Genomic DNA, 12760 nt, shown 5'->3' with positions numbered 1-12760 from the left:
GGTGTCAATCTGGACCTCCATGGCGAGGTTCTCCAGCTCCAGCAGGCATCTCCGCACGTCCACCTGCTCCTGGAAGGCGCTGACGAGCTGCTCCCGCAGGTGTCCCATGTCGGCCTGCTCATCTCGCCCGCTGTGTTGTTGGACCTCGGCTGCCCATCACATGGGATGTGGGGGAGCTCAGTGAAGAAGGAAGCTTCAGGCCAGGAAAATCTGGGCACACCTGGGGCCCTCCCCTCCCTTTCTTTGCAAACCACTTTTTGTCCAGCCACCTCCTCTAGAAAGACCTCCTAGATTACTGCCGCCTTCCACACCCCACTTCCACATCGAGTGTTCAGGCTGTGGCCCAAAGGGGATCCTCAGCTACCTCTGTATGAACTGGGCTTCCGCTAGCCTTTACAGCACCTTGGTGTCAACTATAAGAAGGAGCCCCTTAGACACTTTACTGCCACCTGTTGGAAAACCATCACTGCACATACACAAGTCTCTAAGAGGATGTACGCCTTAGGGTGATGCTGGGCTAGGTCTCCCTGCCTGCAGCCCTGAGGGTGACGTCCTACAGAGCTAAACGCTCATGTGTCTCTCACTCACGTGATCTCACCTCATCTTCAGATCGTGATTCCATTTTACAGATGAAGGTGAAGGCTCAGAGCAGTCGAGTGACTGTGCCAAGGCTACCCAGCCAGAGTCCGGATTTGAACCCAGCACTGCCTGACCCCAGAGCAATTTGAGACGGCCTGCAAGGGCTGCGGGAGATGCGTTCCCACTAACGGACGCCCCCACACACCTTGGATGTGGCGAATGTCACCCCGCTCCAGCCGTCCCCGGGCCTGGCCTCGCCCACCCTGCTCGTCGATCTTGCACTTGAGCCGCTGGATCTCGCCCCGCAGGTCGGCGATGATGCTGGTATACTGGGCGATGTGGTAGGAGACACTGAGCAGGTTCTGCTTCACCTATAGGGAGCACGGGGGTGCGGGCAGAGCAGGTACGGTCACCCCAGGCGCCAGAGCCTGCCTGCGGGGTCTTCCCTTTCTCTTCGTCCCCCCATCCGGCCCCCGCAGCCTTTCTGGATGCCAGTAACAACCTTCTTGCTTCCAACCCCACGGCCTGTGATAGAGCCAAGCTCCAAAAACGCCACTTCCCCTGCTCGACCTTCGCCTGCTGCTGAAGGCCCCCCGCTGTCTCCGTGTATTTGCTCTCTGCTCGCTGTTCCTTCATGAACATTCTGCTCTGCCCGAGGAACCATGCCGCCCTCCCAGCCCCCGCCACAGACACCACCTCCTTCCTGCCTTTGGAAACTCCACCCTCCCTGCTCCTTCTGTTCTGGTCTGTCCTCCCCACCCTCCGGGGTCCCGCTCACGGTCCCCAGAGAGTTCCACGGGATCCCACCAGCCCACCGACCTGACCGTTGGCGTCATTTACCTGCTATTAATAATATCCTGAACTATCAGCCAACTAGTTCAAGGACATGTCTCCTCTCCCATTAAGTCCCTTGAGGGTTGGAATAGAACATAAAGCCACCTGGAATGGTGGCTGGAAAACTGTAGTGTGGGGACAATGTTCCTATCTTATCTTTATCCATTCCCGCCCCTCCACACACACAGGTCGGAACAGATTTCCTGATAGTGGGGACAATGTCAGCACCATCACCACCCAGCTGGGAAGTCACTTAACTTCCTTCCTAAACTGTAAAATGGGGACGGTGGTAACTCCTGCCTCGTTTGAGGATCATATGCGCTGACACGTTAAAGGCTCCCGTTTCTCACTATTATGATGAGGTGCTTTGAAAATGTAAATGTCTAGCCTGGGTGAGCACAGACCATAAAGAAGGGGACCCTCGGGAGCCGTGGGCTTCCTGGCAGGCAAGCAGGTGTTGCAGGTGCAGGGAGCGGGGCACGGGGGTGACGTCTGACTGGGGAATGAGGCCAGTGCAGTGGTGGCTGGTTCCAGAGAGAGTAGGGAGGAGCGGCAGGGTCTGGAGTCAGTCCGGGGCCGAATCCTGGCCCAGGAAGGTGCACCCTTGGGGGACAGAGCAGGCCCTCACCCTGGTCTTGATGTTCTTGGCCCGGCCGGCGTAGGTCAGGGTGTTCCGGGACTCCTCAAAGGCGCTGCTCGCGGGGCTGATGTGGGCAATCATCACCGTGCGGCTATTCCCCCCGAGGGAGTCCTGGATGGGGCAGGGCGGGCCCAGGGTCAGCGGGGGACTGCCACCCGCGACTCTGTGCCTGCCGGGCTGGTCACGATGTCCTCGTGGTATGCATCCTCTTTCTCACTGTCTCTCTCTCTCTCTCTCTCTCTCTCTCTCACACACACACACACACACACACACACACACACACACACACACACACACACGGACCCCTGAGTCCCGATCGCCCCTCCCCCTCTCCCACACCCACTTCCCACATCCAGTTTCTTCTCTAAAGTTCAAATTTGAAAATTTCAAGTATCCTGGTCAGGATCTCCTGGCTTTTTTTTTTAATAAAAATATTTATTTAAATTAGTTTCAAGTATACATTGGTTAGACGTCTATATAGTTCATAAAACGATCCTCCCAACTGCTCCCTCCCTCCCCTGGCTAAGGTTAAAGAAGTACAAATTCGTAATTAATAGTTGGGCATGGGGACGGGGAGCATGGCACAGGGAATGCGGTCAGCGTTAATATATTGGCTACGTGGAAAACCAGAAGAGAGAGGAGCAGTTAGGGGGACTGTTTTATAAAATATATAAATGTACTTCTTTAACCCTTCACCCCATTCTCCCGGCCCCCCAAAGCCCCCTCCCCTCTGTCCGTCACCGAATCGTCCACTATATTTGTGAGTCTGTTTTCGATTAGTTTGTTCTTTTTGTTCCTTAGATTCCCCATATAAGTGAAATCATACGGTATTCATCTTTCTCTGTCTGACTTATTTCACTCAGCATGAGAACCTCCAGGTCCACCCGTGTTGTTGCTGCCAATGGTAGGATTTCATTTTTTTTAACGGCTGAGTCCTGGCTTTTTCTTTCCCTCCTTTCATACAGGATGACGAGGGAAGGCAGCAGCCACGGGGGGCTGGGAATCCGCCTGGGCCCTTCCCTCCTTCCTCCCGTCACCTCTGGCCCCCAGGGTCCCCTTGCCAACTGCCGATGGCCCTGTTGTTTTGGCTGGAGTGAAGGATAGGAACCGCGGTCTGATTTGGCCTGTGGCCACCCTTTCTCGTGCCCTGAGCTTGACCGTGCCCTGGAGAGTGATGTGGCTGAGCGACCTCGCTCAAGCTCCTCACTTCTCTAATCCTCGGCCTCCATGTTTTTTAAAATGGCAGTAATTGTGTAACCGTCCCTACCTCCCAGCTTCTGGATGCAGTGACGATGACAGGCCGACGGCAGGCGTTAGGTGCACTGCAGCTGTGACATTACACCAGACGGACCTGTGTCTAGATCTTATCTCCATCACTCACACTTCTGAGAGACCTTGGGAGGGCCATTTTGCCTCACTGTGCCTCAATTCTCCATCTGCAAATGGGAGTACTAATCCCCCTAACTCACAGAGTTGCCGACAGCATGAAGAGAGCCAGTGGGGTGAAGCGCTGAACACAGCTCAGCCAGAACCACTTCCCCAAACAGCAGATGGTGAGCCACGAGGTCGATTGAACCCCCAAATCCAGTCGGCTCTTGGTTCCCTCAGACCTGTAGCCCTGGGGGGGTACCCGATGCAACTCCTTTCCCTCCCTGCTGCCCGTTCTTTGGCGAGGGTCGCCAGATAAATCATAGGACACCTAGTTATATTTGAGTTTCAGATAAACAATGAATGGGGATTTTTATTTAATAAAATATTAAATAAAATATTTTTAATAAAAATATTTATTTTAATAAAAATATTTATTATTTTAATAAAAATAGTTATTTTTAATAAAAGTATTTATTTATTTTATTTTTAATAAAAATATTTATTTTTATTAAAGAAATATTTAATACACATTGGGACATACTTATACTCAAACAAATTTTGTTTATCCAAAATTCGAATGTGGGTGGGCGTCCTGCGTTATTGGCTAAGTCTGGCAGCCCTCCCTTCGGTGCCCAGAGCCTGGGCCGGCTCCCGCTGGTACCTTTAAGAGCCGGGTGAGCTTGCTGTCGCGATAGTTGATGTACTTGTTGCTGGTCTTGTCGCTTAGTGCGTTGATGCAGTTGCCCAGCGCCAGCAGGGAGCGGTTGATGTGGGCCCCCTCTTTCATGCGCTGCCCACGGTTCTGTGTCTGGGGGCAAGCAGGGGGCATGACTGTGGCCTTATGGGGCAGGGGACCGGTGTCACCACCAACGTCTTTTGTATCCTGGGTTATAAACCCCTCTCTCTCCCTCAGGGGTCTGAAATGCAGAGACGTAGAGACGACCTAGGGCCCGGCTCTTCCCTCCTCCCAAGCATTCCAGAAAGGAGGAGAGTGAGAAGAAGGCCTTTGAAAGTGGTGGACTGAATGAAGGCTTCTGAGCAGAGCCTGCTTCTGTCTCCCCCACGCTGGCTCCCAGCAGGGCGCAGCACAGAACGAGGCGGCAGGAGGTGGTGGCTTCGCGGGCAGCTGGGAGTGTGCCAGCAGGACCACAGGCAAGTGGCTCTAGAGGGCGTCCCAGGCTTCAGGGAGGCAGGAGGAAATGTGTGTGTATGTGTGTAGTCAGTGTGACAGCATGTGTGCGAAAGAGGGTGTGTACCTGTGTGTGTGTGTGTGTGTGTGTGTGTGAGCGTGTGTGTTGGAGGGCGGGCTCTTCCCCTTTCCTTGGGGCTGCAGAGCAATGTCAAGGCCGAGGAGGCTCTGCCCACAGCTAATCACAAGAGGCGCATCTGCCCAGGCTTTCAAAGCTGGGACACGCTTGCTCCAGGGGCCGCAGGGCACACTCTCTCCCCACTGCTGCTCCCCCGATGCTCTCCAGGAAGCCCTCAGGCCTGACCGGAAGACAGAGGCGTGTTTCTCCGACCCCACAGGTTCAAACACGAAAGCCTGTTAATTCTCCCTGGCCTTTGTCCTGTTCCTTGCATTCGCCAGTACTAACAGTGACATCACCCAGCCTCGTGGGTCAGGTGACCATGAAACCTCCGTTTGCCCACAGGAAGGGATGTTGGGCCTACACCTGCTGGGTGGTACTGTTAGCCCAAGGCCAAAGAGCCGGGCGTGCAGGGTTAGTGGTGGGGAACGAATGCCGAGCAATGGGTGACAGACTTTCCTCTCTCTTTGATGTGGCTGGCGGGGCCCTGTCCCAGGCTCCCAGGACCTCCCACTCAGGGGATATTTGAGCTCCTCATCTGGGCCCATTCATTCTCTCGCCCGCTCCCCCCTCCTCTGCAGCCAGTTTCCTTCCCTGGATAAACCCCCACCCTCCCACGCCCCTTTCCACGAAAGGCCCCCCAGGATGCTTCCCCAGGATGCCGCACCCGCCCTCCCCTCCTGCTCCTCTGCCACATCCCTCCGTCCCTGGCCCTGAGGGCCCCTCTCATCCTCACCCTCCCCGGATGGCCTTTTACCCTACACCCCTCACCTCTCCCCCAGGGAGCCGGGAAGCTAGCATCCTTGACCTCCCCCTCCCAAAACCCTGTTCTCCCCAGTCCTGGGGGCGCTGACCTCACCTGTCAGGGCCAGCATCCCTGCCCCTACCCCGCGGCCTCTCCCCGAGCCCCCCGGGGCGCCCGCCTCACCTGGGAGGCGCGCTCGGAGCCCGCCAGGTCAATCATGAACAGGCGGCCCTGCCGCACCTCCTGCAAGATGCTCTTGACCCGGCTGCGCTGGCGCACGGCCACCTGGAGCACCGCGTGGGAGCGGGAGGACGTCCGGTTGGCTGCGGTGGGCTCCTGGGTCCTCTGCCGGTTCCCCTTCACCAGCAGCTGCATTATCTGGGGAGGGGCGGAGGGGAGGGAGGGGAGCCACTTCTGGGGACCAGTGGGGAAGCTCTTGCAGGTTGACAAGTGGCCCAGGCGGGGGTGGGCTGGCTGGCCCCTGTGTGGAGGGGCCTGGGGGAGGCAGTGTCCCTGTGTAAACAGGGAGGCCGGTTTTCGGGTCTGTCCTTTGGGGTCCGCACAGCTGGGGGGCATGGACACCGGGGCGAGAGTCCCCTGCTTGCTGTCATACAGTATCCTTCATGTCTGCCCGGGCCCGAGCTGAGTGGGCAGCTGCTCCCTGGCTACAGTTCTCTGTCCCCTCCTTCCCCCTCAGGGGTCAGCGTCCCCCTCTGTGGCCCCGACTGGCCGCACAAGACTTGCCTCTTTGGCATTGATGGTGGAGACCTCAGTGATTCCAGCCACCTGGATCACCCCTTTGGCGTCCTCCCTCAGCTCCAGGTACCCCAGGGCGGGGTTCAGCAGGTCCCGGATCATCTCATTGTAGATCTGATGGGACAGGTGGGTGACAGGTACAAAAGGGAGACTGAAGACAGGCGGTCCAGGCAAGGGCCAGGTTCCCCATCCCTCCCGAGTGAGAAGGGGACAGCAGTTCGTAGGTGGGGATGGGCGCTTCAGCATCCGCAGGAGACCGTCAGGCTGCCAGAGCCAAGGATACGTGGCATCAAAACCAAGTGGGACCCCTTTGCAGGCAGGCTGGACACTGGGCAGAGGATGGGGACCTGACTGATGGCCAGCCCTGCTTGTTGCTAGGTAACCTTATGCCATTTCTCCCCCTCCCCCATACCAAGTGGAGGAGTTAGCAGTATGCCGGGGAAGCAGCTGCTGGCAGTGATGCCTCGCTGCCCTTCCTGATCTGTCACCCAGGAGATTATCAGCTCCTGGAGGGGGCAGAAGAGGCCAAGAGCCAGATGGAGTCCAGCCCACTAGCTCTCCCGCTTCTTCTGGCTTCTGCATGCCCCTGCCTCCGCCAGCCCTTCGCTGCCTGGTGGTTGTACTCCCACAGGTGGGCACCGGGGGCTGTGGCTAGGTAGTAAAGGCCAGCAGGCTCGAGCCGGTCCATGTATGTACAGTTCTCCTGCCCGCTCCCGCCCCATACATGGAGCCCCTAGAGGTAGCCTGGCAGGGTCGGCTTTAAGGAAGAGACCCGTGAGGATGGCAAGGCAGTGAGCCATGTGGAAGGGAAGCTAAGCCTGTGCCCGGTGACAAGGCTATTTTGGAGTTTGGGACAATGGGCAGGGCGTGGCTTTAAAGCCACGGGGTCCTGAGTTTAAATCCTTGCTCCTGACTTACTGTGTGACATTGGCTTAGTTGCCTAACGTCTCTGAGCGTCAGATTTCTGTAAGTGGGACACCAGCGTGTGGGGAACGGCAGCTGTGATGAGCACTCCAAGAAACCGCCCAGCGACCTGGCCCCGGAGAGGTGGGCCAGCCCTGTCCTATGGGCCCCTTGTCCAAGCCGGTGTGCGGGGAGCGCTCACCTCCAGGTAGGACATGGACACCTCATATTCCATGTCACTGCTGGTCTCCTCGATGGCACGGAAGAGGTCGTCGAGGGTCCGAACGTAGATGCCGGGCTCGCGGTCTGTGCCCAGCATGGTGTAGGTTTTCCCGCAGCCTGGGGCAGGGCAGGGGGCGGGTGAGCAGCGGGGGCCGATAGCGTGCACACCTAGGTGCATCCTCGAGGCTGGACCCCCCAGATGGCAGGAAAGTGGGGAGCTGGGAGGATGGTGTCTTTGGCTGTGGATGGAGCCTCAGGGCCCTAGGCTGGGGTCTGGATCAGCCATATCCTTGATTCCTGCCCAAGCTGGGGCCAGACTAGCTCTCTGATGCAGGGCGAGGGGGTGATAGGCGTGTAGTCCTCTCCCATTATCTGGGCACCTCCTCACCTGTGGGGCCATAGGCAAAGACGGTGGCATTGTAGCCTGATATCACGCCTTTGATGAGGCTCTTGGTGGTGGCCTGATACACCATCTCCTGCACGGAAGAAGAGACCATTACGGGCCTGGGACATGGCCAGGGCAGAGCGCGCATGCCCACTGGCATATCCTGGCCCCCAGCGGGAGCGGTTTCTGCTCCCAGAGCCCTCAGCCCCAGAGAAGTGGGGGCGGAGAGTGGGGGATGGACGTCTCTGCTTTCACTCCACGGGGGGACGCCAGCCTGCAAGAGAGCTCGGGACACCTGAGATACCTACTCCCGCAGCTGGCTCCCGGTCCCCGAGCCCTGCGGACGCATTACACCTGCTCCTGGGAGCATCCCGCAGACGGGCAAGATGAGGGACCTGGGAGGGTGTCAGCTTCCCCGAGACTCTTTCTTCCTCAAGTGCCCTCCTCCAGTCACCACGGGGGCCAACTGTGGGGTGTGCTGTGTGGGTACCTGTGTCGGGCGGCGTGTGCACGTTGACCCGAGTGTGTCTGTGCAAGAGACTGTGTGTGCACCATGCAGGCACATGCACACTTGTGCTCATGGGGACACGGTAGGGTGGAAGCCAGGTCCCCTGAGGGCTTCCTTCTGAGTGGAGCAAAGGTTATCCCCAGGCCCAGGTGTTCCCACACCCAGGTCCCCCCTCACCTGGGTGGCAGTGAAGTCAAAGGCCACATAGCACCGCGTGGGAGCGGGAGGACGTCCGGTTGGCTGCGGTGGGCTCCTGGGTCCTCTGCCGGTTCCCCTTCACCAGCAACTGCATTATCTGGGGAAGGGCAGAGGGGAGGGAGGGGAGCCACTTCTGGGGACCAGTGGGGAAGCTCTCGCAGGTTGACAAGTGGCCCAGGCGGGGGTGGGCTGGCTGGCCCCTGTGTGGAGGGGCCCGGGGGAGGCAGTGTCCCTGTGTAAACAGGGAGGCCGGTTTCCGGGTCTGTCCTTTGGGGTCCGCACAGCTGGGGGGCATGGACACCGGGGCGAGAGTCCCCTGCTTGCTGTCATACAGTATCCTTCATGTCTGCCCCGGCCCGAGCTGAGTGGGCAGCTGCTCCCTGGCTACAGTTCTCTGTCCCCTCCTTCCCCCTCAGGGGTCAGCGTCCCCCTCTGTGGCCCCGACTGGCCGCACAAGACTTGCCTCTTTGGCATTGATGGTGGAGACCTCAGTGATTCCAGCCACCTGGATCACCCCTTTGGCGTCCTCCCTCAGCTCCAGGTACCCCAGGGCGGGGTTCAGCAGGTCCCGGATCATCTCATTGTAGATCTGATGGGACAGGTGGGTGACAGGTACAAAAGGGAGACTGAAGACAGGCGGTCCAGGCAAGGGCCAGGTTCCCCATCCCTCCCGAGTGAGAAGGGGACAGCAGTTCGTAGGTGGGGATGGGCGCTTCAGCATCCGCAGGAGACCGTCAGGCTGCCAGAGCCAAGGATACGTGGCATCAAAACCAAGTGGGACCCCTTTGCAGGCAGGCTGGACACTGGGCAGAGGATGGGGACCTGACTGATGGCCAGCCCTGCTTGTTGCTAGGTAACCTTATGCCATTTCTCCCCCTCCCCCATACCAAGTGGAGGAGTTAGCAGTATGCCGGGGAAGCAGCTGCTGGCAGTGATGCCTCGCTGCCCTTCCTGATCTGTCACCCAGGAGATTATCAGCTCCTGGAGGGGGCAGAAGAGGCCAAGAGCCAGATGGAGTCCAGCCCACTAGCTCTCCCGCTTCTTCTGGCTTCTGCATGCCCCTGCCTCCGCCAGCCCTTCGCTGCCTGGTGGTTGTACTCCCACAGGTGGGCACCGGGGGCTGTGGCTAGGTAGCAAAGGCCAGCAGGCTCGAGCCGGTCCATGTATGTACAGTTCTCCTGCCCGCTCCCGCCCCATACATGGAGCCCCTAGAGGTAGCCTGGCAGGGTCGGCTTTAAGGAAGAGACCCGTGAGGATGGCAAGGCAGTGAGCCATGTGGAAGGGAAGCTAAGCCTGTGCCCGGTGACAAGGCTATTTTGGAGTTTGGGACAATGGGCAGGGCGTGGCTTTAAAGCCACGGGGTCCTGAGTTTAAATCCTTGCTCCTGACTTACTGTGTGACATTGGCTTAGTTGCCTAACGTCTCTGAGCGTCAGATTTCTGTAAGTGGGACACCAGCGTGTGGGGAACGGCAGCTGTGATGAGCACTCCAAGAAACCACCCAGCGACCTGGCCCCGGAGAGGTGGGCCAGCCCTGTCCTATGGGCCCCTTGTCCAAGCCGGTGTGCGGGGAGCGCTCACCTCCAGGTAGGACATGGACACCTCATATTCCATGTCACTGCTGGTCTCCTCGATGGCACGGAAGAGGTCGTCGAGGGTCCGAACGTAGATGCCGGGCTCGCGGTCTGTGCCCAGCATGGTGTAGGTTTTCCCGCAGCCTGGGGCAGGGCAGGGGGCGGGTGAGCAGCGGGGGCCGATAGCGTGCACACCTAGGTGCATCCTCGAGGCTGGACCCCCCAGATGGCAGGAAAGTGGGGAGCTGGGAGGATGGTGTCTTTGGCTGTGGATGGAGCCTCAGGGCCCTAGGCTGGGGTCTGGATCAGCCATATCCTTGATTCCTGCCCAAGCTGGGGCCAGACTAGCTCTCTGATGCAGGGCGAGGGGGTGATAGGCGTGTAGTCCTCTCCCATTATCTGGGCACCTCCTCACCTGTGGGGCCATAGGCAAAGACGGTGGCATTGTAGCCTGATATCACGCCTTTGATGAGGCTCTTGGTGGTGGCCTGATACACCATCTCCTGCACGGAAGAAGAGACCATTACGGGCCTGGGACATGGCCAGGGCAGAGCGCGCATGCCCACTGGCATATCCTGGCCCCCAGCGGGAGCGGTTTCTGCTCCCAGAGCCCTCAGCCCCAGAGAAGTGGGGGCGGAGAGTGGGGGATGGACGTCTCTGCTTTCACTCCACGGGGGGACGCCAGCCTGCAAGAGAGCTCGGGACACCTGAGATACCTACTCCCGCAGCTGGCTCCCGGTCCCCGAGCCCTGCGGACGCATTACACCTGCTCCTGGGAGCATCCCGCAGACGGGCAAGATGAGGGACCTGGGAGGGTGTCAGCTTCCCCGAGACTCTTTCTTCCTCAAGTGCCCTCCTCCAGTCACCACGGGGGCCAACTGTGGGGTGTGCTGTGTGGGTACCTGTGTCGGGCGGCGTGTGCACGTTGACCCGAGTGTGTCTGTGCAAGAGACTGTGTGTGCACCATGCAGGCACGTGCACACTTGTGCTCATGGGGACACGGTAGGGTGGAAGCCAGGTCCCCTGAGGGCTTCCTTCTGAGTGGGGCAAAGGTTATCCCCAGGCCCAGGTGTTCCCACACCCAGGTCCCCCCTCACCTGGGTGGCAGTGAAGTCAAAGGCCACATCAAATAGGTAGGACTTCTCCCGGGAGCGGTGAGCCCGCAGGATGTCATCAGGGTCCTCCATTGGGTCCATGAGAACCACCATCTGCAAAGGTCCCCAAGGCAGGCCAGTAGTCACCCAGGAACCCCAAGCCCGCACTGACCTCACCCCTCCTCTCTCAGGACGCAGGCCAGGGATGGGAGGGGCCAGAAGCCAGGGGTCCAGGGCCAGGTCCTGCTAGAGGTCCCGGAGCCCGGCAGCCCCAGACCCCTGAGCCCCGGGCCCGGCCCTGCCCCCAGCAGCTCCCAGGCTCTGGTCTGGGCGCTTGGCCCTGGATGCCTAAAAGAGAGGCCTCTCTGAGAACTGGCAGTGCCCCAAAGGAGCTGAGAGCGCATGGGACCCCAGGCCACCAGATTCAGTCCCCTTCCTTTATGCAAGACCACACCCCATGCGCCCGCCAAAGGAGGAGCAGCAGTAACGATGGCTTGCGTTTATCAAGCATTTATTTTGCGTCTGGACCTATGTTGAGCACTTCACGGACACTGACTCCTTCACTCCCCGCCCAGGCCAGGCGATGAGGCCCACTGTTATTCCCACTCTACAGATGAGAAGATCAGGGCCTCAAGCAGCGACGTGCCCAAGCTCGCACACTAGCAACTGGGGGGACAGGAGTCAAACCGGGATCTGGGCTCAAAGGCTGCAGACTCTCTATCACTGCACTGCAGCCGTGAGGCACCCGGGACCCTGCCCTCCCTGCCCTGCCTCACCCCGCCTCAGCCAGCGGGTAGGCCCAGGCACGGGGCAAAGAGCCACTGGTGGCTGGGTGGCGGGAGCGAGGAAGCAGGAGGCCCAGGCCTGGGAGGGCCGCAGCCTTGGGACTGCGGCATTCTGTGGGTGCCCTGATGTTACCCCCTCCTTACACACCGGGGCTCATGCATCTACACTGGCCTAAGACCCAGCTCGGCCCTCTTCTGGAATCCTCCATGGAGCGGGGAGGAGGGAAGGGGAAGGCAGCTCCCCAGGAGGCCCGATATCTGCAGCGTCACCCAGAAGTCTCATCCAGTCAGATGGGATTCCAGGTAAGCCAGTTGGAGGGGGCAGCTCCAGACAGGCTGGGCTGGGGATCTGTGCAGGGAAGGAATGAGGTCATTGGCTTAGGCCCCCCACAGCTTGCTAAAGGCTGGGAGGTCACAGTATGCTGAGCACAGGTCATCTGGGCCTGCACTGTTACTCGGGGTGCCTGTCTGTCCCCAGCCACCTCCTCTGGGCTTCAGCTCCACTGCCCTATAAGCCTCTTCCAGGAGCCAGTTCCTGTCTCAGGCCTTAAAGCCAGCAGCAAGAGGCCTGATCGAGTTTCAGACCCAAATGAAGATAAACCCACCAGCAAGTCCCTGGCATGGGTCCCAGTGGGATGCAATGAGAACCTGACCAGCCACACTGGTTTTCACCGATCAGGTGCCAGCGTGGACACAGGCAGGGCCTTAGGGTCACCCCCTGGGGGCCTTTGGCACAGGGGAGAGGGAGCCACATGCACTGATGCCCATCACCCACTGTTCACCTTCAAACGACCTCCTGGCACTGCCAAGCTCATGGCCCCTGGCATTTTGTTCCTTTGATACCCAGGCTCCAGAATCAA

General features: G+C 59.2%; 1 protein-coding gene across 1 annotated transcript in view; it reads right to left on the bottom strand.

Moving 5' to 3' along the window:
• The window catches only part of KIF19 (kinesin family member 19), a gene marked incomplete at its 3' end in the record, with an annotated part of 28093 nt that overhangs the window by 4132 nt on the left and 11201 nt on the right, over positions 1–12760 (bottom strand). The window contains exons 3-11 of the mRNA XM_011362055.2: positions 11119–11229; positions 10437–10524; positions 10029–10165; positions 8912–9037; positions 5660–5854; positions 4086–4232; positions 2042–2164; positions 785–950; positions 1–149 (exon numbers count right to left, since the gene is read on the bottom strand). Of these exons, the coding sequence (XP_011360357.1) occupies positions 1–149; positions 785–950; positions 2042–2164; positions 4086–4232; positions 5660–5854; positions 8912–9037; positions 10029–10165; positions 10437–10524; positions 11119–11229 (1242 nt within the window). The remainder of the gene's footprint in view (positions 150–784; positions 951–2041; positions 2165–4085; positions 4233–5659; positions 5855–8911; positions 9038–10028; positions 10166–10436; positions 10525–11118; positions 11230–12760) is intronic.

This window comes from Pteropus vampyrus, unplaced genomic scaffold (genome assembly GCF_000151845.1).
Source record: "Pteropus vampyrus isolate Shadow unplaced genomic scaffold, Pvam_2.0 Scaffold72, whole genome shotgun sequence".
Classification (NCBI taxonomy): domain Eukaryota; kingdom Metazoa; phylum Chordata; class Mammalia; order Chiroptera; family Pteropodidae; genus Pteropus; species Pteropus vampyrus.
Note: the sequence above shows the minus strand (reverse complement) of the source record. Positions and strands in the feature narration are given on the sequence as shown.